Here is a 25824-nt window from a genome sequence, read left to right as displayed (position 1 = left end):
CTGCAAAATAATAAACTTAAAGTGTAACCTTTTCTGCCCTTCATATTATTGTTGTGTTTGTATTTCCTATTCACACATTTCTCTTCTCTTCTCTTCTCTTCTCTTCTCTTCTCTTCTCTTCTCTTCTCTTCTCTTCTCTTCTCTTCTCTTCTCTTCTCTGCAACAGAGGACATGAATAAAAGCAAGTGAAGCAAGATGCAGACAGTGCGACATGTATTGATGACAGATGTTGAGACCTTTGGAAACATTGATGGTTAAGATTAAGGTTAGAATGGAATTCTAATAATTAATAATAATTAATTTCACATATTAAGGAAAGAAAGAAAGAAAGAAAGAAAGAAAGAAAGAAAGAAAGAAAGAAAGAAAGAAAGAATGAAAAAGATTCAGGAAATCTGTGATAGAAATGAGAAGGAAAAAGGACTGCCTCTTACTGATAAATGTTTGACATTTTTTGATCAAAACTGTAATTATGTGTTTGTTTGTGTGTGTGAGGGAGCCACAGAGAAAGAGAACACAAGTGACATTTCTACATGAGAAAGCTATAATCTCTGTGCATGTCTGCACTGGTATGATTGTGTCCTGATGTGTATGTTTGTGGGTATGCAACACTGACTGTGTGTGTGTGTGTGTGTGTGTGTGTGTGTGTGAAAGCCGAAAAGAGAGACAATAAAGAGAGAGACATAATAAGACTTTGACATTTGCTCAGATAAACAGTAATCTTGTTGTCCACAGTCAGTTTAAATGAAACATCACATACTTTCAAGGCTTCAAACATGACGCAAAGGCACCAAAATACAGCTTTTGTGAATTAATTGCTTTTGCTAATATCAAACGCACAACACATGAGGTGATTTTTAGTGCTTACACGGGGAACACTGGTAAAAAGCAGATAAAAAGTGCCTCCTTCTAAATAGCTTTGTGACGACATTTAACAGCATTTAACAACATTAAGAGCCTCGGTACATTCCACAGTGAAATGCAATGATGTTGTTTCAAGGACAAACATTAATAACTGAAAAACCCTCACTGCACAATATGTTTCTTGTTACATAAGCAACAAGTTGAGGTGAGTTCTGGGTAATCATAAACTGAAGTAGAGGCCTGCCGAGCTACTGTGGGTGTAAAAGGAAATAAGAAAGGAAAAGATAAGGAACAGGTTTGCATTGAAGATCGCAAATCAGTGATATTCTCTGTATATTCAGCCTTTAAAGGAAAGTTTCTATTTATTACATTTTTTGTAGCTTTGGCCATCATTTCTATCAGTTATGATAACATTGTATTAAGCAAAGTTGTTGCTGAGATCTTGGAACACAGCAACTTACCAGCAAAGATGAACCCAGAAGTCATTTTGTATTCTGTGATGGATGTTTGCAAAAGACAGTTAGGGTTATAATTTTACCATTTCTCTTTGTTTTCTTTTCCAATTGAGTTTTCATAACTTCATTTAAAACCTACATGATAAAAAATTATTTTAAGTTTAACTTTGAATTGTATTAATCTGATTCATAAAACACTGGAGTTTGAGTGGGCTGGCAATAGGGGCCCTTGAGCAAACTTATGCTGTGTAGGTGTTAATGACGTGACATGTTCCCACTGCGTTGCTTCTACTCCGGCAGCCTATAAGTAGTAGTCTGAATGAGTTGGCTGTCAGATTGGAGAGTGGAGAGCAACAGTTTTCCGACCACACACAAGTTGTCAAACTCCTGTTTTAAATAATTTGTTTTGAAAAGTCAACCAGAGTATATTATTTGATAAAATCCAGTTTGAGTTATTGAAAATACTGTACATCTGTGCGTGCTTTTAAGAGTGTGAGTCGGATACTCCACCTAACCTAATTAATTTAAAAGATTAGCCACTGCAATGATCATCTGCCTGCTTGTGTCTCTTTCCTGTTCTGACTGATATTCACTTGACACACCATGAAGATCTTCAGTGGTTTTCGCTGCACTGATGTGATGTAGAAGTGTACTCCAGGGTGTGTCGGTACACTGTGACATCACTGTTGGGTGAGGCTACAGTGTACAGACACACATCAGTTGACGCTGGGTGCAGTCAGAGGTGAAGCAGGCTAAAAACCCTCAAACAGAGCGGGCAGTCACTTGGTGAGTAGCTATTATTAACAATAGGCATGAACAAAATGACCATAAACGACACTCAAGCTTTAATGAAGCAGAATTATTTTCAAAGTAGGTGTGAATTTTAAATTAAGAGCAAGAGCTCACACTATCTTGAAAACAACACATACACATATACATGTTTATCTCCTCATTTTCCTCTCCTCACCTCACACCTCCACTTATTTTGTGGTCTCGACACACACACATGTGAAAGAATGAGAAACACACATACACACACACACACACGCTCTCTCTCACGCACGCTCATGCACAACCATTTGATCTCGCTTGCTCTATTATTAATAGCCATGCTTGGTAGAAATGAAAAGGGTTTGCAACTCATAACATTATTAAAAATCAATTCATCCTCTTTCATCCCCTCTGCCTTTTGTCTTATCACTTTCCTGTCCTCCCTCTATGTCCCTCTTCATCCTTCCATCATTATCATGCCACCTGGGCCACCTGACTCCATTACATCAATTAATCTGTTCCTTTCATTACAACGTCTGTGCTCTGTCTATGACCTTTCTGTGTGTGTGTGTGTGTGTGTGTGTGTGTGTGTGTGTGTGTGTGTGTGCGCGTGCGCGTGTGTTCACTGCAGCCCATGTACTTTTTTTTTTTTTTGGTTGCACATGTGATTGTATGTGTATATGTGTGTGTCCTTTGCTCATTTGGTCTTGGTCTCTCTTCTGCTCTCTCTTACTTCCTTGCTCTCCTTCCCCCTTTGTGTATATTAATATCTGCTTCACGCACCCATTACAAAAGCGTACTGTTGCATAGTGTGTGTGTGTGTGTGTGTGTGTGCGGGCGTGTGTGTAAAATAAGGAAAGAAACTGAAAAGAATGAAATGACCTCCTCACCGGTGGCCTTATTTTGAGTGTCCCCTCTGCGCACAGAGACTTAGCCATTGTGTCAGTTTAATTTATTGACTGTGTTTGAGTGTGTGTGTGTGTGTGTGCATGCGTGCGTGTGTGTGTTTCCTATATATTTAGCCTCCACTCCAGGGTCTTGCTAAGGGAACCATCAGCACTAGCTCCGCTCACTGGTCATTTAACACAAACTGACCTCCTGTGCCACCTCCGCACAACACACATGCATTCACACACACACACACAAACACACTAAACGATGTCAAAAATGTATGAACACACACAGGCACCCATTTATAGAACTGCACAGTCACCACTCTTTGTTTCAACCAAGTAAAAAACACAACCTAAAAGGCCTATGATATTCTACAATAGCTAGATACATAGATAGATAAATAGATAGATAGTTCCCTCACTCTCTATCTTTTTTCCACTATCCTTCTCTCTTTCTTCTCCCTTTCACAGTCTGTCAGACACTTGACACTCGTGCTGCTCCATTTAGCAAAAGGCCAGAGAGCTAGTCACCTTTCTCTGTCTCTTTCTGTCTCTCTGTTCAATTATAGTAAGCTTTAGTGACACGACTATGCAGCCCTGTCTCCTAAAAATTATGTTTATATCCCACTAACTGGTTTTGACTAATGCATTTTTTACAGTCCACAAAGTGCTACATCCTTATACCCCACAGGTATCAGACTTTAACCACGGAGATCAGGGTCTGTTTACTGCAATGTCCAAACACTTCCTGCCACGTTACCCTTGACTTTATCAGCTGCTTTTAAGTCTGAACATTACTGAACTTTGCAGATACATATTAGATATACATACATTATTAGATGCATTATTGTTTTAACATTTATTGCTATGCTATGATTGATTGATTGATTGATTGATTGATGATTGATTTCCATATTAAGTTGATAACACAATGAACACAAATGAATAGTATGTAAATAAAATTCTCAGGAGATAGAGTTGCAAGTGCATGAGCTTTACAGAATAACCACAATTACATTTAATTTACAGTATTATTTAAGGGGCCTTAAAGGTACATTTACACTGTAGATATGCAATAATCTTAATATAATAAACTGTATTGTGATGGCATCAATCATCAGAGTGAATACATTTACTGTATACATCCAAATGTTTACAGTTTTCCTTCATTAACTTGATGCAGTACTGCCAGCTGTGCTCTAACACTGCATATATAGTGCATATATACTTCAGAACCTCATTCATTTAACTTCACTGCACTATGAATATACAGTGTCACCTGCTTAGCCAGACGTTTACACTGTTGGTGCTTATGTGTGATTATGTCTTCGTCTCCCCTTCTCTCGTCTGTCAGGTTTTGTTATTCCCTGTCTTCCTGCCTGTCCATCTGTGTATCTGTCTTTACTTGTCTTGTTCTACAATCCATACACAGTGTAAATATGCGCATTCTGCTGGGCAAAATCCTGTGAGGCAATAATGCAGTAAGACTCATAGCCTGTAGTCTGTTTACCTTTGTTCCAGTCCCCCTTTTCTTTCTCACACATTCTTTTCTTTTGCCATCGTTCACAGTTCACATCCCTCCGTCTCTCATCCCTCTATCTCGTTAGTGTAATAACCAATTAACTCTGGCTCTTGGTTGCTGAAATTTTTTATTTATTTCTTCATTAATTCATTTCCTTTTGAAAGTGCACTCCACTGTGATTGGCAGCTCATGCTAATTGCAACTCAGACTGTGAGTGTACAAGATATGCTCTAGCACAAGCTAGACACACAGGCCAACACACACACATTTTGAAAAAAAGAACAACTATTACAGCACACACACACACACACACACACACACACACACATACACACACATACACACACTCACAGGGATCAGTGTGATGGTTTTAATTAGATTTGGCCTATCAGCCTCCAACTCAGAAAGAGAGGGAAGGCAGATTACTCCTGCCCTCCATAATGGCCTTCCAACACTTTAACTGAGATTATGCTGGAGGGAGACGACTTCAAGGTCACTAGCACTATTGAGGAGATGGGGTGTGAGTGTGTGGAAGAGTGGTGAAATGAAAAATTCACAAATAACATGTCAGAAATCACCAGAAAAATACTTCGGAACAAATGTAAGGGCCTTGATTTAGCATCCTTAAATATGATTCCACTGGGTGACAGAATGGTAGACCACATGAAAATGTGTTGCTGAAATTTCCACAGATGCACCGAAAAGCCCTCTATGTTCAAAACCAACACAGTTCTGTCACAGTCTGTTGTAGATTTTGGAAAATTTTGAACATCCATCCTGGAGCCACACGATCTGAACAGATAAACAACTGCTCAATCAGCGGATCAGACTTCTATGTGTACACGACTGATTACAGCCTGATTGCAGCCATGATTCAGCATCACAACTGATTTTCAAGAGATTGGACAGAATCCATCACACACACACACACACACACATAAGCCAAACATGCATACAGACGCTCACAAACTAAAACACACTCCCTCAGACAGAACATGTCAGAGCCTTTTCCCTGTAATACCCTGAATGATCCCTACATGGTCATACAGCTGACAGTTTATTCTTACCCTCAGTAATCAATAATTCATCACCTAATAGCATTTTGCAAGCATAATTGAGTGAGTTATGTTCAGCCTATAGCTCTGACCACAGCTGCCCCTACAGCTTCAGGCAGCCATTGGATTACTTTCATTTTGTTACCTAACAACAGTAATGGAACTTGGGCCAAAAAAAAAAAAAAAGTTTTTCAGGCTTGTTGTTGACAGATTACAAAGTTCAAGTAAATTTCATGAGTCTACTAATTACATTCTATTTTCTATTGCATATAGAACTGAATGGAAACTATGGGTTATAGCTACTATTGTGTACACAGAGGTCTTGTCCCCTGCAATAATGAACAGTAATGAAATTATGAGGAGTTTACTTTCTATGATTACATATATATTACACATGTTGATTTTTTTAACACTTATTGTTTTTTTTTTTCAGACTAAATTTGGCTATGTTAAGACCAAAAACAAACTAAATACTTTTTGATATAAAGGGTTTAGTATTTTTCACCAGAATTACTTCCCATCCATGTTGCAGTAGGGATATTTGTAGGAGATATCATTGCAAAAGTTAAAAGAATAGAGAAAATTTAACATTACAGATTTAAAGCAGCCCTTTCCCTCTGCTCTCTTTTCCCCTCCCGCTTATACTGTCCCTTACTCTTCCTCTTCCCCCCTGCAACCAGACCTAAAAAGGCCCAGCCTCCGTCCCCACCCCCCCCACATTAAACTAATCTCTCTCATAATAAAGCTGACTCCATTACAGTAACCATTCCCCCCTCTGTGTTTATTACAGCACATGATGGTGTGTATGTGTGTGTGGTTGGGTATTAGTGCCTGCTCTCATGCTGTATGTGTACCTATACTGTATGTGCAAGGATGTGTGAAAGTAGTGATATGTGTTTGTGTGTGCAGGCATGTGTGTTTATATGTGTTTTGCGTATTGTGAGGCTTTCCCTGAGTGGCTGTGCAAAGCACGCTGGGAGAAAAACGCTGAATCTTTGATGCTAATATGAAGTGTCACATCTTCCTTCGCAGTGTGTGTGTATTTGTTGTCTGTGTGGGTGTATACGGTGTGTGTGCACTGAGAACTTATGCAATTACAGTTTCTTTTTGCATTACCACGCTGACTGAAATGCTGATGGACGTACAGCTCTAAGCTGACACAAGCAATTGCTCTACCGCCGTGTGTGTGTGTGTGTGTGAGAAACGTGCAAACACACATTACTTCTAGGCTTAATATTCTGTGACTGAGAGTGCTATGTTGTAGGCAGAGGTGCATACACACACAGACACATGGACACACACAGTGTCTAAGAACAGTCGCTTCACACAGCATTGCTGAGGCTCACAAGGCCAGTTACTGTAAAAGGATTTTCATAATTTGAATTGAGAAGGCAGAGCTGATCTGTACAGCAGGTCTTCTTCTGCTCCTCCAGCCTGGGAGCTGAGAGAGAGATACAGTCTCTCACCCTGGGACATTAATCGGCTCATTAATGTTCTTTCTTCTAAACTGCTGGAATTTAAGTTTCTCTCCGTTTATGGTACACTAATCCTTCTACAACCATTACTACTAAAGGAATCACTAGCACTTAAACTGCAAATGTTATCACACACACAAACACACACACACACTTCAAATGTTGTCGCTAACGCTACTTATACACTATATTACTATTTGTGCAACTACAGTATTAAAACTAGTGTAGGTCCAACAATATAAAAAAAAGTTTACTTACCAGTCTGTTCCAGAGCTTGCAGCTGTATTAGACAGTCGTAATCAATTTTGATGCCTCGGGTCTAAGCCGTCACAGACAAGAAGTATTAAAAGTGCTATTAATTAAATACTATTGAGCCCAAATGTCAACAGATCCATTGGCATTGCAACTTAGCAAACTCCATCTACTTATGAAGACTAGATAAAGCCAGTAAGTGGATCATGATTTGGATTTTTTGTTGTCTTTAAAATGTTAAAAAATTAAAAAAATTTAAAAAATCAACTGAACTACCTAATAAAGGGTTTGGATGCTGTTGCATCATGTGTCTTTATATCAAAACTGAGACATAGTTACTTCAGTTAATTGTTTCACAGTTCACCTAATAATTATTTTTGCTTGAAGTATAATATTCACTTTTCTAACCAAAACTGTTGTAGATCCACAATAATGTAGAAACTCACATGATATGTAACTCACTACTAAGAATAGAGAATGGATACAAAGGTAGAGGGTGCAACAAAAAAATTATAATGATACTGGAAAGGTCACGCTGTGTAGCCACAGGAGGTGTACTTTGTTTTCTTCCTGCTTCCATGTTGTTGCCATGACACTTTCAGCATGTGCTGATAATATCTGCAGTGGACATTTGCCTTCATAAGAGGGAGGCACTTTTGCATTCAAAGCCTCAGTTTCAGCAGTGATTTAGCAGGGGTGTTACCCTTCAATCTATCCATTTATACACAAACACATCTAAATAATCAAATGACTATTAAACAAATCATCTTCATCCTCTTCTTCTTTTTCCTGTTTTTCCTTACCTTCGTGTTCATCCTCTTCATTCCACTTACCTTTCTTCTCCCCCTGCTTATCCTTGCTTCAACCTTATAAATTTAACTCCATTCCTTTTTTATGTTCAGGTACACTCTGCTGTTCTTAATTGACCCCCCCCCCTCTCTCTCTCTCTCTCTCGCTCTACAGCCATCGGTGTCCAGATGACTCTTGACATGATTGAGTCCAGATTCTGGGCCATCGCATCACAGGTAAACACACACAGGCTGAATGTGACCCCAGTGTTTAGTTTAACACCACAAATTGTACAGAGACAGAATTTCAACCTGTGGACCTTTGACCTTTCATCAATCCTTTATAGTTTATATCTCAGGAGTTTCATTCCAAAATGAGAATTGTGATGCTGGCAAAAGGATGAATAAGGAAAAAACTATCCTTGAATATAATTATAAGCTGACTTTTAGGTTTATGCACTTGCAACTTTCCATTTTCATAACAGTGACATTTAGCAGTCAACACCATCTATATTTGAAGATATGAGTCATGAACTTCAGCTATTATTTCATTATTGCTTCAGGTTTAGATTTATATTGTTTTGTTTTTGTTTTTTAATGTGTTTTTAATGAAAAGATTGTATGAAAGTGCTGTGATCTGTGAATCTTTTTACTTGTCAGTTTATATGTTTGTTTTCAACCTGTAGGCATGAACCAACTGCTCTGATTCAAGTCTTATGAGTGAATATGAAGCTGTTCAGTATCTTGCAGGAGAGACATGGCTATTGATGAATAGACCGTCTGCTTCAAGCCTGTATTCAGGATTATCCCCTTAAACCGCCAGCCCACTCTGACACAATATATGACTGTATGGGAGGGATGATTATAGGTCCTTTCTCTGCTCCATTAGTTGGTAATTACTGCATTTAAACTTTGTTTAATCCAAAGATCAATGCAGTGTTTTCCATATCGCTGCCCCCACCATTAAAGGACTGCATACCCTGCTGACAACATTAGTTTGAAAAATTAAATGTCATCATTAGAATTGTTTTCAGCGGCTGGTTTGTGTGCCGCTCAGGGAATTTCCTCACCACTGGTCTCAGTGGGGTATCCTTTGTATTCCTCCACACCTTCAAGAGAACATTTCATTCAGGGAAAACTTGCTTAATTTGGCGTTACACCTTTGCTGATAGCTTTGCCGTTCTCCCCTCTCTGCTCCCGTGGCTGTAAATGACAGCCGTTAAAAGAGCATTAAGGCCGCTGGCTAGTCATTAAATGATGGATAGCTACCACTGCTAGCAGCTCCCAAACGTGTGTGTGTTTGTGTGTGTATTAATGTGTGGTTGTGAAGGTGTGAATAATAGCGTACTGTATATGTGTATGTGCCTGTTAATGTTAGTGTGTGTCATGTTGACAGGGACCATATGCATGGCCATCTGTGCACAAGTATGTCGTTATGTCCATATTCCTCAGCTAAGAACTCATTAGACTCATTTGCAGCCGCCTGGTTATCCACTAGATTTATGCTACATAGAAAATCTCATTTTCATTAACTGTGTGCACTTTCGACTCTCTTCTCCTGCCTAAATTCACAATTTACTCCCCTCCTCCTTCTCACTTCTTCCCCCACTCCTTTTGTTTTCTTCAATACTTTCAATCCTCCTCCCCTTTCTCATCTCCTATACTCCCATCTTCTTTCCTCACCTCCTCTCCTCAACCCGCCCTCCTCTCCTCAGATAGCTTACATAATCATATTATCTTCCTGTCATGTATTCACTGTCAGGCATCTTTATTTCATAGGGTGTGTGTGTGTGTGTGTGTGTGCACTGAAAGTACGTGCTTGTCTCGACTGTGTATGTTCGTGTGTGTGTATGTGTGTTTGTGTGAAATCCTCTGTACAGTCTATTTTAAGTGTTAAGCTCCCTTGAGGGTGAAGATACTGTACCTACTGTAAATCCTGAATGAAATACCTAGACCCAAGAGGAAGTACACATGGCAGCCACAACCATCGAGCTAAATAAATACATACATAAATAATTGATTAAGAAACACACCATGTACTGGCTTTTCTGTAGATGTGAATGCTGTGTTAAAAAGAACATAAATATCTTTGATTACTTTGAATCTTTGTATTTTAATTCATTTTAGATTAGATAAATTTTGTTACAGAGAAGTTGTTACAAGCATTAAACTTATTGCAGTTAAGCAAAGTTAATGATTCATGCACCAAATAATTGGTTTGCTTTAATTACTAACATCATCCAAGTAGCTTCATTTTATGTGTTTGTGAGAAAGGATAATGACAAGGACCTTTTCCACATATTCTGCGGATCTCAGTGACGGAGTTACATAAGTTGTAGAAATCCTATCTGACCTTATAGCTACAGGAAGTTGACTAGCTTGAAATAAGATGTTATTAGCTGATGAATTATGAATTAGTGAGGGTAAGAATAAAGCAGAGCTTCCATCTAATGCGAATCAGTCAGAATGTTAATAGGAAAATGTTCTGACATCACTGTACAGCACACTCTGCTCCTTCTGCTGTCTGAGTGTGTGTCTGCATCTGTGGTGTTTAGAAATAGTGTATGTGGATGAGCAAGTGAGAGACGGTGAAAGAGACAAAAACAAGTATAAATACATAGAGAAAAAAAACACTGTGAATAGGTGCACTTCATTTTTTGCACCACTGATGCAATACGTCCCCATCTTGGTTAAATCCCCCCAAAACTCACAATTTTATAAAGATATATCACATTGAAATATTCAGGGTGAATCCTGCACTGTAATGCACTGTATGTCTCTGACAGTCCACTGCTGATATATTTTGTCTGACAGTGAGTGGAGATGTAGTGAGAGTAATGGAAATCAGAAGATGATAGATTTTTTCCTATTCACATGTTGGCATGCTCTTTATCTCACAGAGAAGACTCTTTCCTTTGCCTATAATTCCATATTTGTTAACTCTGTGCTTGCATACTGTTTCTGTGTTTGTGACAGCACTGCACTGCAACTTTTGAAATATGAAATACAGTGAAGTGTATCAGTGCAGTTACAGAAACAGAAATGTCTTGTTTTTTTCTTTGTGTTTTGCAATTATTTCATGGTTTTCTAAAAATGTTTTATCTTAAGAAGCTAGCTAGCTTTCTTCAAAATGTATATATGTAATTTGATCTTAAAAAAAAAAAAAAGATATATATATATATATATATACACATATATAAAAGCTCAGTACAGAATAATATAATCACCATCACCTTGACTCCTCCTGGAGCTCCCAGATGAAACACATTTACCAACACAGGATCTGAAGGAAGAGTCTTGTACTTGCTGCTTAGATTTAGAGAACTGGCTCTGACACTGGAGGAAAAAGAACTTGTATGAGACATAAGATGACTCATCTGACCATATCACTTTTTTCCATGTCTGTGTTGACCAGGGCCTGTAGTTTTTGCACCACTGAACTCTCAAATGTGCATTTGTCTTTGTAATAAGGGGTTTAAGTGCTGCAACCCCACTAGAATATCCCTCTCTATGTAACTGTTGACACAGTCTGAAAACGTTCTGCAGTGACAATCTCAGTCACCTGAGGAAGACTTCCTCTTCTGCTTTTTCTTACATATCTCAGTAATGCACGAGCATCACAGTCCTCAAATGTGCACTGTTGATCACATTGTCCAACCCTATGTACTGATGTCTTCCCCATAGATCTAAATACAGATGTCACTTAAGTCACTGCTCTTATTTAAACACTGGCCCGTTGAGCAGTCTTAGTGACTGAGGCTCTGCCACTCGTGCTCCACTTAATTGCTTAATTGTACCATGCAGTGCACCTTTGTGGAAGCATCTGCATTTGTTATGTTTCTCTGCTCATTTACTCAGTTTTTTTTCTTTAATTTGTCACCCATCTGTCTCTAGTTTCCTCTCAAATTTCTTCCCCCATCAAACCACGCCATTTTACCATAGTGTGTGGGGAAGGATCGTCATGTCTGTCAGTCCATTCACTGAATTATAGTTTATTTCAGGAGGCGGTGATGGGAAGCAAGTGAGAAAGACTGACACTTTGCTGTAATAGGATTGAAAAGGATGATAGATTGTCTCATTCACACTTCGACACGCTCTGTATAGCCTGACCATGATTCCAAAGACATATTGTCCATAGAACCTAATCTGCACGCACAGTAGACTTAAGATGTGGCCATAAAGTCAAGAGGAGAACTGATGACTTTTTGACTCATGACCTGATGAAGAACAGAACTGTTAAATGTAAAAATGTACAGATAGTGTTAATGGAGAAAAGGTTTTATATTATCAAAAGTATGCTTATATGAATAAAGGACAGTCATAGCAGAGTGCAAGGATACAGACTTTGTTTTTGACCTTGTTCAGGTCCTCTTAATGGGAGTCTTCATTCACTGAAGAAAGTCTGCAGTCTCTCTTTGAAACATGTTCTAGATAAACAGCTTTGTCAACAGCAAGCTAACAGTGGCAGAGCAAGAATAAAGACAGTCCAGTCAGTGCATTGACTTACACATCATTAACTGAAGTAATGTTCCTCTCTTTTTTTCTCCATGCTGTTGTTTTGTCTCTTTTTGTTCCTCTCCTCGCATCTTCTCAGCCAAATGACACAGATGTAAGTCTGCATAATTTTCCCTCTCTTCATTTTTCAAAACATCACTTTACTTTTTGTACAGGACCAAATTTAACATTTTCACAGCACCTGCTGAGCTCTGTGAAGTCAGCTTCACACCCCAGTTGAAGCAGATGACACACACACACACACACACACACACACATCCCCACAGTCGCAGGCATGCAGAAATTAAACGTGCACAAACTTGCAAACAAGACACCCAGGAGCACATCTCAGGTAGACAGGACACCACGCGCACGAATTAACGCCTTCTCACCAACACAGACACGTTTTTTGGGTTTTTTTCACTCGTTGACATTGACACATGTTCAAGCCTAACACCTCCGCCGACAAACACAGACAGAGCATGTGTTCAAATCGTTCCCTCATATACACAAATATGGCCTCCTCTACACACACACACACACATACTCATCAGATAATAACACCTATCACAGTCACAATCATCACTTTCACCTATATTTTGTCCATGAACATCAGGATTGGAAATGGTGAAAGACTTTGCAAACATCTTCTCTTCTTTGTGTCTCCAGTGCTCTAACATAGAAGGGATTTGTCCTCTTCGGTGTGACAGCATTGTGAGTATATTAGGCCAGCATGTATTTACGACTTTACTTTAATATCTGGGTATTCAAGCTCCCAGAAACACCAACATTTGTTATCTAACTCTACAATAATTATATGAATCACTGTGCTTATTATTATCTCCGTCTGCTGTATTTGACTCAGATCTCTTACTTATTCTGTCTCTGTCTCTTTCTCACATCTCAGGATATCGAGTGCTACGTGATTGACAATAATGGCTTTGTCCTAATTTCTAAGCTGCGCAATGATGTGAGTTCACACACAAACCCCCACACACTTACACAGACACAGCAGAATTTAGCTGGAGTCTTTTTTAGTCTCTGGCTTGATTGTTTGAGAACTTTACGACAGTCAGTATTCATCACCGATCCAAACTGTATTTAGAAATACATTCATACATCTCACAATCACTCCAGGGTTCTCCTCCCTTGGCCTTTATGTGTAATGTATTAAAGGTTGTAATTTAATTAATCTGAGGAGAGAAAAGTTTATAAACAAGAAATGCATTTCCAACCATTCTGTAACTGATCATAGCAAACATTTTCATTCAAGTCTGGCTCTTACAATATACCCATATGTGTTTTTAAGGTTCGAGTCTAAATATATTAAAGGAATAGTTTTTGATATTTGAAAATATTCTTATTCACTTTCTTGTCAAGAGTTAGAAGGGTCTCCGCTTGTTGCCTGGCAACGTCACAGTGATGACAAGGCTCCACAGAATTACTGTGAGTCATTTATACACTTTGTGTTTTGACAGATTAAACAAAGGAGATATAATGTGTTAATAAGGGAAGTTTCAGAGACGTTTGCACATGGATTTTGTCGGGATAGTTGCAGTGGCCCACCTATACTGACTAGAGACTCTCCAACAAAAATCATGTGCGACAACATACCTAGCGAACCAACACACAATATAACTTTGATGAATAATTAATCATACAGTTCACGTTGAGGTGAAAGTGGGAAGGATGAGCACCGAGGAAGGGAGTTGATATTCCCTCTGTCTGTTTATCATGACAGAGATTTAATAAGTTCAACCACACAGTTCGCTTCACACCGCGTTTATCTGGCTTATCTCTTTCCTGATAGGCGGGGAGGTTCTTTGGCGAGATTGACGGATCAGTGATGACCACACTGATCAGAATGGGCATGTTCAAAAGGTAATACCTGTCATCACCTGATGGAGTAGTTTAAAAGACAGTTGAGTGTCTGTCTGTCCGCCTGTCTGCTTCTCTGTCTTGTCTGTCTGTTACCTAAGAACAGGGAATTACTTTGTACTGAAGGGGCTGAAATCTCCGTGGCTAGAGGCTGAACTGTTCTCACTTTTCAAATTAAAGTGGTATTTTATGCATCCCAGTATCTAATGCTTATAATACAATGCATTTGAAATGGGCTTATGAACATGATTACATGTCACCCCTATGCTGTATTACAAATTAACCAGGAGGTCGGCTTGTAAATGTTTCCTATTTTGTAATTCATCTGAGCCGTGCATCAGTATGCATGGTAGACCCATAGCCTGGAGGCTGTTCTTTACTCTCATCAGTGAGACTCAGAAGCTTTGTTTTTATGGTATAGTCTCTGTCTTGTGTTGTTCTCTCTTCACGCTGAGGGTAGTTAATTCACCTACCTTGGTGTTTGTGGTATAGATATCCCTGCTTTTCCCTTTTGCTCCCCTTTGAGTTTCTTCGGCTGCTTTTTTTCCCCTCTTACTTTTTGTCCGTCTTTTATGTCTGAAATCTCATGAGTGATGTGCTATTTTTAAACAGCTAAAAGATTTCTGCATGCTTCATTTGACACAGGATGTTACATAACAGGTTTTGAGCATGCATGAACTTCAGTGGCTCTGTGTGTGTGTATGTGTGTCTATGTTTTCAGTGTATGTGCATAAATCTGCAAAATTGTATGTGTTTTTATGTGCTCTTGTGCTTCCACCTGCATAAGGACCAATCACTGTGTACTCGACTGTGTAGAAAAACAAGAAATAGTTGAAACACTGGGTCAAAAAAGGAAAGTCATTCCGGCACAGAGATGATTTTCTTTCAGGTTTCTTTCTGTTCTAAGTTAAGTCAGGGATCAGGACTTGTACAAAGGTTAAGCTCAGCCATTCAGTGCTGTGTGTAATAGTCTGCAGGGGGGTCAAGAAATCGATGTAAGTCAGTGAAATACTGCCAGAAGAGCAACACCATGTGCTTTTGTGTGTGTGCGTGTGTGTGTGTTTCCTCAGGGTGTCCTTGTTCGACTACCAGGCCATGTGTAAGATGAGCTCACACTCTGTCAGCAGCTCCCGTCCACTTCTCAGCGTATGTAGAGCAAATATATGTCTGTGTACGATGTTATTACCACAATGGTCCAATCAATTCTGCGGTAACTACAATCTATCCATCTATCTCTTCAGCCCTTCTATGGTTTGGCCTCAGCACTCAAGTGGTTCCTCTCCAACTTCCTACTGTAAGTGTTGCTACAGGCAACCAGAATTGACTGTTGCAAAACATAGTGGATTTTTGTTCAAATTTGCTGTAATTTTTGTGTTAAAACAGTGGAATGTTTGTTTCTTGGTTGGCAGCACTGGTATAGTATGCACGCAAAAAAATCCCAATGTCTCTTTAACAGTGAAATGTATAAAAGTTGGTCTAGTTTGATTTATGCTGTTGGAATGAGAGATGTAGCTTATCTTTATGAGCTATCATATCCTCATTGTCACACTATATTAGCATTATTATATTATAAAATACTTATTTATTAAAGTATTGTACTATGCACTAATTCTTGGCCAGAGCCAGACTCCAGGAAGTCACTATGTCTGGCCCAAAAAATAATCCAGCACATGACCTCAATTTTTACAGTTTTTAAACATGTTCTAAATACATGAGATATAATATGTTATTTAGGGATATTGTGGATTGTGTTAGCTTTGGACAGTGCAAGGCTAGCTGTCTCCTGGGCTTCCAGTATTTATGCCAAGCTAAACTAACTGGCTGCTGAAAGCAAAAAAGCAAATAAGTGTATTTTGCAAAATTTCTAACCATTGCCTTTAAGTGCAGTTATCAACCCAGGCTGAATCGTGGTAAGTTTGAAGAGGGGCCCTGTTTATTCAGGAGAATAGCTGGAGTTTTTAACTGCAGTGACTTTGTAAGGCTAAAGTCACTTGATACATCCAGCAGCTACATTAAACAGAACAGGTTAGTTATCCAGTTAAGACAAAAACAGCTACCAAAGCTTCCAATTACTGCTGAATAACTCAAGGACCCATTTTAATATTCCCATGACACAACTTTGGGTCCTGGCCCAGTTTTTGAAAGCTGCATGCAATCTGCTGGCAATCTGCTTTTGGTCTATAATGAAGGCTGCCTAATTGACTCCCTCTCACTGTCCACTCTCCTCTCCTCTCTTTGTCACAAGGTTTCTCCTGGAGTTTAATATCTGTGGCTTCTGGCACACGGAGCATTTTGCTGACGGTGAGCTCATTTGGCCAGTTAAGGTCTAAGCATCACAAATTATGTATATTTTGTAAATCATTACAAACCTCTGAGGTTACTGCAATATTTGCTTTATAAACCAATTCTTAATAAATAATGAAAATATCATAAATAAAGGCTTAAGAGATCCCAAATTTGATTTAAATCTTAACATAAATGTTGTGAGTCTGGGCTTGACTCACCATCATCATTTCATTTTCATCATCATCACTCTGTCACTATAAACATGTTACAGTAATGTGTCAGTTCAGTACCAGTGTTGAAACTGTGTAACACTGATCACCAGCCTGAAGGTCATTGTGCAATAACAACATTGTGTCCTTTGATCCCTTCACCTCTCATCTGCCTCTGCCTCTCCATCGATCACACATTCACCCACATTACTCCACCTGTCATCACCTGCTCCTCCTCTGACTGCACACCATCATCATCATCATCATTATCATCCCACCATTCAGCCAAGCCATCTTTCAGCGTGTGTGAGTATCTGTCTTTAGTGTTTCTGAGGAGGATCATGGTTCAGTAAAACAAACAACCTGTGTTTAATGTGTGGTGTTGTGTTTGTAGCATACTTCAAACTAAAGAGAATTTGGTGTGTCCGATTACATAACTAGCATTCAGTGGGAACAAGCACAACTGGCAAATATTTCAAAAACAAGAACTAAGCATAGAGTTTGACTGAAGCTATTGTAATTCTAAAGAACTCAAACAAAAACCATATCTCACAAGCAGACGAGAAATTTTGACAAGCCATTGTGGCTCGTCTTTCAGGTTTCCAAACCGTCATTTTACCTGTACTCAGGCACCTTATTCAATTTTGTTTGGAGCACACAGTAAGCCGGAGCAGCTCTGGTAATGGTAGACAGAGATATAAATGGCTGAAGTGTGAAGCATTTAAATAGTGGCCCTCGTTCTCTTCTCAGCCTGTCAGTCATGGAACAAAATGTCACACATACACAGTTTCACGTACTCATTCACATTCCAAACCTCGAGAGTTGACCCTTATCTATCTTTCTATTAGCCTCAGCTCATAAGAAAAAAGGGGACATCCTGCAGCCGTGTGACACCGAGTACCCCAGCTTCGTTTACGAGCCGTCAGTCAAAGAGACCAACAGCATTATTAAGTGTGGACGCTGCCAGAAGTAAGCACACACTCATGCACACTTATACACACATAAATCTGCAGTGCACCCCTCTCTAAGCCCCGGACCAGTCATATTAAATTGTCCTTCCAAAATCCATTTTCTACAGCTTTGCTCTGCTCTGCATACTGAAAGCAGCGTGTGTTTATACAAGAGTATCAGGAAGAGGGAAATAAGTAGAAAGGAACAGAATTAGATTAGGGTGCACAGGGTTATAGAAAGACCGAGAAGCATATGGAGAGTGAGAGTGATTGGAAAACTGAGAGTGAGTACTGAGGGAAGTAAATGAAAAAAACACAGATGGGGAAGAGTGGGAGACAGACACAGAAATGGAAAAACAGTGGTAGGCAAATCGAGGGGGAAGAGGAGAAAGAGAGGGAAGCATCAAAGCAAGTGTGTGTCTGTGAAAGAGGGAGAGACAGAAACATGGAGAGAAACGCCGGTTAGTCTGATTATTTCAGCAGGTTTGTAATCATAAGTTGAGTGTGAACGCCCTCATGAGGCCAAAGGGTGTGCAACACATCACAGCCATTGCTGGACAGGATCCTGACATTTTGGTTGAGTGTTGTTTGGTTGACAGTGTTACCCACCGCAACCAAAGGATGCAGTTTTTGCATAAATCCTTTTTTGCATAAATATATTCTGCATAAATGTATGACTCATGAATGAGCATGTGATATTTGTTGTTTTTGTTGCCTTTTTTTCTGCCCCTGTGTTTTTGTTTGCGTGCACATTTTCACATTTATCTTTTCATGTTTGTGTGTGTGTGTGTGTGTGTGTGTGTGTGTGTGTGTGTGTGTGTGTGTGTCAGGATGTTTGTGGTGCAGCAGATACCAGAGAGCAACCTTTTGATGCTGGTGGTTCAGGCAGACTGTGACTGCTCCAGACAGTATGGACCGCTCACCATGGAGCCCAGAGAAGTCAGATATATCCTTTTGGAGCATTGGGAGAAATCAGCACTTGAGCACAAACATATTTTTCAGATGTGGTAGAGCTGTTTATATTTCACAGCATAACTCACTGGCATGTTAGTAGCACACTCTGTTTACTTAACCATTGGTACTTTTAAAAGTACAGTATAATTATATATCCCAAATGACCAAAATGTACCAATAACCATAATCAGTTTGCTGCCCTTTTTGTCTTTGTCCAAAATGAATTCCCTTTGTACTGCTTGTTCCGGAGAGGATGTAGACAACAAGCAGGAATCACTTATGTTGCAACAAGGACACGATCCCTCACAGACTTCCCACATGTAAACACTACAGTAGTGTTTTGGTGAGACTTTTCCCCTTGCACCATGCTTGCCTCATTCACTGTGCTACTTAAACTGATTTTAGCAACTACACATTTAGTTCAGATTGAACCGGTACAAACTGTGAGCCTGCTATGGTGTATCTGTGAAATATGTACTTTACATTGCAAAACCTTTGTATTAATACAGTATTTGAATGAGAATGCAAGAGAAACTTCTGTTGTTGCTGTGCCTTGACCCTGCTGTACATAATGCCTCAGTAAAGTGTGAGAGGATGAAGTCACAGAAGATTCGCAGACGGCCCGAGTCCTGCCACGCCTACCACCCGCAGGTCAGCTTCTCACAACTCACAACATCTGCAGCCAGTGTGCAGCAGCTTCGACCGAGTGTCGATCTAAAATTTTTTACAAATGATTAACTTTTTCAGGCTTACATGCAATATTTTTTGTTTTCACATAACAAATTATGATCAAATATATGTTTCCTTTCATTGTTTTAATACACTGGTTCTGTTATTTACTAACTTTTTATTCATATATTTATTCACTGCTTGATAGCATCATATTGGTGTCAAATGGCTTGAATCATGGGAGAAACTCAAAGTGAAATCATTTTTTCTGTTTTGTCCCTGTAGGAGAACGCCAATGACTGCGGGCGGGCTTCTTTTATATCTCTCTCAGCCTCTCTCTTCTTTATCTGTCTCTCCTTCTCGACACTTGTCTCCTGATGATGGACAACTTCGCTGTTTCAACCATTCTCATATAAAGAAGGAGATTGGAATAAATCAAGAAGTGTGTTTAGACAATGGACACCTCAAGTGGATTTTTTTTTTTTAAAAACTAATCTAATTCTGCACAATTTGCTCATGAAAACCACAAGCCTGATCCCTCCTGATGGACATTTGATGGGCTTTATGAGCATTTTTTGGTTAATTCCTAAAAAATCAATACATCTAAAGTGAAAACTGCTAAGAAAGCAATTTAATGGGCTGTTGTTGCCATGGATACTTTTCTTCTCGTTACTTTCTCATTCACGACTTTGCATCTTAAAATGAAAAGGGACTAAAGAGATGCAGGTGGCGGCGATGACGTGCATTGATAAAAGGGGATTGTGAGTCACGAGATGCAACATAACAAAGTCCAACGGGGGAAAAAATATGTTTCTCATTTCCCATATCCCATTGAAGTGTGTGTTGCAGACACATATTATATATGCGGCAGCAAGCATGCACACAGCCAAAACACATACATCCAATATTTATCATCCACAATGCTTTATTTACAGACTTTGCTTCGTTAATGTTGAATAATATCCACCGAGAGAAGGGCTACAGCAACATGTGGAGAGACACTGTTGTGTTGCTGGTGAGAGTCATGTTTTACAAGGTTGTTTGCAATATTAATGGATAATGGACAATGGATAAGAATATGGCTGAGTGCCTAGAAAATGGTCGCAATAGGGTTATCTAGAATTAAGGTAAGTATGAAAATGTCATAAAGATGATAAGAATGAGGATTGTCAGGCCCTTGGGATCTCATTTTTGAGTTTATACTTTGATGACCTCCCAAAAATATTTGTTTCTCTAAAAGATGTCTGTCTGCCTTTCTGTCTTTATCAGCTGTGTCTTTCTCTGTGTTTGTACGTACTGTTTGTAATTATGTTTTTAAATATCATAAATAAAGGCTTAAGAGATCCCAAATTTGATTTAAATCTTAACATAAATGTTGTGAGTCTGGGCTTGACTCACCATCATCATTTCATTTTCATCATCATCACTCTGTCACTATAAACATGTTACAGTAATGTGTCAGTTCAGTACCAGTGTTGAAACTGTGTAACACTGATCACCAGCCTGAAGGTCATTGTGCAATAACAACATTGTGTCCTTTGATCCCTTCACCTCTCATCTGCCTCTGCCTCTCCATCGATCACACATTCACCCACATTACTCCACCTGTCATCACCTGCTCCTCCTCTGACTGCACACCATCATCATCATCATCATTATCATCCCACCATTCAGCCAAGCCATCTTTCAGCGTGTGTGAGTATCTGTCTTTAGTGTTTCTGAGGAGGATCATGGTTCAGTAAAACAAACAACCTGTGTTTAATGTGTGGTGTTGTGTTTGTAGCATACTTCAAACTAAAGAGAATTTGGTGTGTCCGATTACATAACTAGCATTCAGTGGGAACAAGCACAACTGGCAAATATTTCAAAAACAAGAACTAAGCATAGAGTTTGACTGAAGCTATTGTAATTCTAAAGAACTCAAACAAAAACCATATCTCACAAGCAGACGAGAAATTTTGACAAGCCATTGTGGCTCGTCTTTCAGGTTTCCAAACCGTCATTTTACCTGTACTCAGGCACCTTATTCAATTTTGTTTGGAGCACACAGTAAGCCGGAGCAGCTCTGGTAATGGTAGACAGAGATATAAATGGCTGAAGTGTGAAGCATTTAAATAGTGGCCCTCGTTCTCTTCTCAGCCTGTCAGTCATGGAACAAAATGTCACACATACACAGTTTCACGTACTCATTCACATTCCAAACCTCGAGAGTTGACCCTTATCTATCTTTCTATTAGCCTCAGCTCATAAGAAAAAAGGGGACATCCTGCAGCCGTGTGACACCGAGTACCCCAGCTTCGTTTACGAGCCGTCAGTCAAAGAGACCAACAGCATTATTAAGTGTGGACGCTGCCAGAAGTAAGCACACACTCATGCACACTTATACACACATAAATCTGCAGTGCACCCCTCTCTAAGCCCCGGACCAGTCATATTAAATTGTCCTTCCAAAATCCATTTTCTACAGCTTTGCTCTGCTCTGCATACTGAAAGCAGCGTGTGTTTATACAAGAGTATCAGGAAGAGGGAAATAAGTAGAAAGGAACAGAATTAGATTAGGGTGCACAGGGTTATAGAAAGACCGAGAAGCATATGGAGAGTGAGAGTGATTGGAAAACTGAGAGTGAGTACTGAGGGAAGTAAATGAAAAAAACACAGATGGGGAAGAGTGGGAGACAGACACAGAAATGGAAAAACAGTGGTAGGCAAATCGAGGGGGAAGAGGAGAAAGAGAGGGAAGCATCAAAGCAAGTGTGTGTCTGTGAAAGAGGGAGAGACAGAAACATGGAGAGAAACGCCGGTTAGTCTGATTATTTCAGCAGGTTTGTAATCATAAGTTGAGTGTGAACGCCCTCATGAGGCCAAAGGGTGTGCAACACATCACAGCCATTGCTGGACAGGATCCTGACATTTTGGTTGAGTGTTGTTTGGTTGACAGTGTTACCCACCGCAACCAAAGGATGCAGTTTTTGCATAAATCCTTTTTTGCATAAATATATTCTGCATAAATGTATGACTCATGAATGAGCATGTGATATTTGTTGTTTTTGTTGCCTTTTTTTCTGCCCCTGTGTTTTTGTTTGCGTGCACATTTTCACATTTATCTTTTCATGTTTGTGTGTGTGTGTGTGTGTGTGTGTGTGTGTGTGTGTGTGTGTGTGTGTGTCAGGATGTTTGTGGTGCAGCAGATACCAGAGAGCAACCTTTTGATGCTGGTGGTTCAGGCAGACTGTGACTGCTCCAGACAGTATGGACCGCTCACCATGGAGCCCAGAGAAGTCAGATATATCCTTTTGGAGCATTGGGAGAAATCAGCACTTGAGCACAAACATATTTTTCAGATGTGGTAGAGCTGTTTATATTTCACAGCATAACTCACTGGCATGTTAGTAGCACACTCTGTTTACTTAACCATTGGTACTTTTAAAAGTACAGTATAATTATATATCCCAAATGACCAAAATGTACCAATAACCATAATCAGTTTGCTGCCCTTTTTGTCTTTGTCCAAAATGAATTCCCTTTGTACTGCTTGTTCCGGAGAGGATGTAGACAACAAGCAGGAATCACTTATGTTGCAACAAGGACACGATCCCTCACAGACTTCCCACATGTAAACACTACAGTAGTGTTTTGGTGAGACTTTTCCCCTTGCACCATGCTTGCCTCATTCACTGTGCTACTTAAACTGATTTTAGCAACTACACATTTAGTTCAGATTGAACCGGTACAAACTGTGAGCCTGCTATGGTGTATCTGTGAAATATGTACTTTACATTGCAAAACCTTTGTATTAATACAGTATTTGAATGAGAATGCAAGAGAAACTTCTGTTGTTGCTGTGCCTTGACCCTGCTGTACATAATGCCTCAGTAAAGTGTGAGAGGATGAAGTCACAGAAGATTCGCAGACGGCCCGAGTCCTGCCACGCCTACCACCCGCAGGTCAGCTTCTCACAACTCACAACATCTGCAGCCAGTGTGCAGCAGCTTCGACCGAGTGTCGATCTAAAATTTTTTACAAATGATTAACTTTTTCAGGCTTACATGCAATATTTTTTGTTTTCACATAACAAATTATGATCAAATATATGTTTCCTTTCATTGTTTTAATACACTGGTTCTGTTATTTACTAACTTTTTATTCATATATTTATTCACTGCTTGATAGCATCATATTGGTGTCAAATGGCTTGAATCATGGGAGAAACTCAAAGTGAAATCATTTTTTCTGTTTTGTCCCTGTAGGAGAACGCCAATGACTGCGGGCGGGCTTCTTTTATATCTCTCTCAGCCTCTCTCTTCTTTATCTGTCTCTCCTTCTCGACACTTGTCTCCTGATGATGGACAACTTCGCTGTTTCAACCATTCTCATATAAAGAAGGAGATTGGAATAAATCAAGAAGTGTGTTTAGACAATGGACACCTCAAGTGGATTTTTTTTTTTTAAAAACTAATCTAATTCTGCACAATTTGCTCATGAAAACCACAAGCCTGATCCCTCCTGATGGACATTTGATGGGCTTTATGAGCATTTTTTGGTTAATTCCTAAAAAATCAATACATCTAAAGTGAAAACTGCTAAGAAAGCAATTTAATGGGCTGTTGTTGCCATGGATACTTTTCTTCTCGTTACTTTCTCATTCACGACTTTGCATCTTAAAATGAAAAGGGACTAAAGAGATGCAGGTGGCGGCGATGACGTGCATTGATAAAAGGGGATTGTGAGTCACGAGATGCAACATAACAAAGTCCAACGGGGGAAAAAATATGTTTCTCATTTCCCATATCCCATTGAAGTGTGTGTTGCAGACACATATTATATATGCGGCAGCAAGCATGCACACAGCCAAAACACATACATCCAATATTTATCATCCACAATGCTTTATTTACAGACTTTGCTTCGTTAATGTTGAATAATATCCACCGAGAGAAGGGCTACAGCAACATGTGGAGAGACACTGTTGTGTTGCTGGTGAGAGTCATGTTTTACAAGGTTGTTTGCAATATTAATGGATAATGGACAATGGATAAGAATATGGCTGAGTGCCTAGAAAATGGTCGCAATAGGGTTATCTAGAATTAAGGTAAGTATGAAAATGTCATAAAGATGATAAGAATGAGGATTGTCAGGCCCTTGGGATCTCATTTTTGAGTTTATACTTTGATGACCTCCCAAAAATATTTGTTTCTCTAAAAGATGTCTGTCTGCCTTTCTGTCTTTATCAGCTGTGTCTTTCTCTGTGTTTGTACGTACTGTTTGTAATTATGTTTGTCTGTTTGGCTGGACGTGTGGAAACTGTAGCTCTCACAGGTTGTAGGTCTATGATCAGCATGGATAACACAATGATAGACTTAATCTTTAAAATGTATTCACGTAAAATTTTTTTAAATGAGATTTTAAAAATGCCCAGACATGTTTTCAGTCTGCATGTGATTGCCACAAATGATTATTTGCACTTTTACCAACATATAAATGATCAAGGAATTGAAACAGAATTAAATTTTAATGCGTTTGCTGGAGACTGTGGTTTTTGAATATTTTTCTTAGCCCTCAATGTCATGTATCTGCTACTTAATGCTGCCATAAATAACCATAACATTTTATGATTTCATGGTGAAACCAAAAGAAAAGGTAGCACTCTCTATGAAACAACGTTGTCATAATTATGGACGAAACTTGGTCATAGCTTAATTTTGAAAATGTCACATTGATACATGATTGCAATGTAAATTAATACTGTAAATGTAATTGCATAGGGTATTTTTGTACACATCTGCTTGTATGTTTAACATTTTTGACTGCTTTGCTCAGCATTTCATTGTGTTTTGGGCTGTGAGTGACCCTGTAGCTTTTTCTATAATATTTTTCATCATCTTACAAAGCATGTCTATGAGTTGAACTGATTCTGATGACAAAATTGCCTGAGATTTTTGCCTGTTTATGTAATAGACTCAGTTACATATAGTGTGTGTGGGGGTGCATCAGTACAGTATGTTCTCTCTTGCTGGGATTATGAGACTAATTTGATTATTTGTATCACTTTTGTTTGTAATTTCCACTATACAATATCCTGTATATTGTGTGGTTGACATGTCCACGTTGTATGTTGGTTGACTGAAGCCATGATTTGTACAAAGCAAATTAAATTATCCTTATGGGTTTTGTACTGTATTTGTCGTCAGTGTGTGTTGTTTTGTCAGCCAATGACTATAGTGTTAAACAAACATGGATGCAGGTAGCTCTATCAGGCTAAAAGAGGATCAGTCCAAGAATTCCTCCAAAATATAAAAAGACTCATATCATAAA

The 25824-nt window shown here is 39.2% G+C and overlaps 2 protein-coding genes across 6 annotated transcripts in view; both read left to right on the top strand.

The window, feature by feature from the left end:
• The window catches only part of LOC139635106 (voltage-dependent calcium channel subunit alpha-2/delta-4-like), an 85350-nt gene extending 65382 nt beyond the window's left edge, over window positions 1-19968 (top strand). For 4 of the 5 annotated variants that reach the window (XM_071502094.1, XM_071502092.1, XM_071502095.1 and 1 more), the window contains 13 exons: window positions 8248-8309; window positions 12667-12681; window positions 13236-13280; window positions 13474-13536; window positions 14377-14447; window positions 15515-15590; window positions 15686-15738; window positions 16690-16745; window positions 17225-17245; window positions 17788-17908; window positions 18720-18838; window positions 19415-19494; window positions 19798-19968. In XM_071502094.1, coding sequence (XP_071358195.1) covers window positions 8248-8309; window positions 12667-12681; window positions 13236-13280; window positions 13474-13536; window positions 14377-14447; window positions 15515-15590; window positions 15686-15738; window positions 16690-16745; window positions 17225-17245; window positions 17788-17908; window positions 18720-18838; window positions 19415-19494; window positions 19798-19890 — 875 coding nt within the window. In that variant the 3' untranslated portion in view covers window positions 19891-19968. The remainder of the gene's footprint in view (window positions 1-8247; window positions 8310-12666; window positions 12682-13235; window positions 13281-13473; window positions 13537-14376; window positions 14448-15514; window positions 15591-15685; window positions 15739-16689; window positions 16746-17224; window positions 17246-17787; window positions 17909-18719; window positions 18839-19414; window positions 19495-19797) is intronic. The other variant, XM_071502096.1, reaches the window with a different exon arrangement.
• A 279-nt stretch (window positions 19969-20247) lies between these two features.
• LOC139635581 (voltage-dependent calcium channel subunit alpha-2/delta-4-like) lies at window positions 20248-25689 on the top strand. Its single transcript, XM_071503050.1, has 6 exons — window positions 20248-20273; window positions 20975-21207; window positions 21750-21870; window positions 22682-22800; window positions 23377-23456; window positions 23760-25689. The coding sequence occupies exons 1-6, from the start codon at window positions 20248-20250 to the stop codon at window positions 23850-23852; spliced, it is 672 nt and encodes a 223-aa protein (XP_071359151.1). The 3' UTR covers window positions 23853-25689.
• The last annotated feature ends 135 nt before the right edge of the window (window positions 25690-25824 follow it).

This window comes from Trachinotus anak, unplaced genomic scaffold, assembly GCF_046630095.1.
Source record: "Trachinotus anak isolate AG129_WGS33_773 ecotype Australia unplaced genomic scaffold, CSIRO_AGI_Tana_v1 ptg000018l, whole genome shotgun sequence".
Lineage (NCBI taxonomy): Eukaryota > Metazoa > Chordata > Actinopteri > Carangiformes > Carangidae > Trachinotus > Trachinotus anak.
The sequence above is the reverse complement of the archived record's forward strand: the minus strand, read 5'-3'. Positions and strand labels throughout refer to the sequence as shown.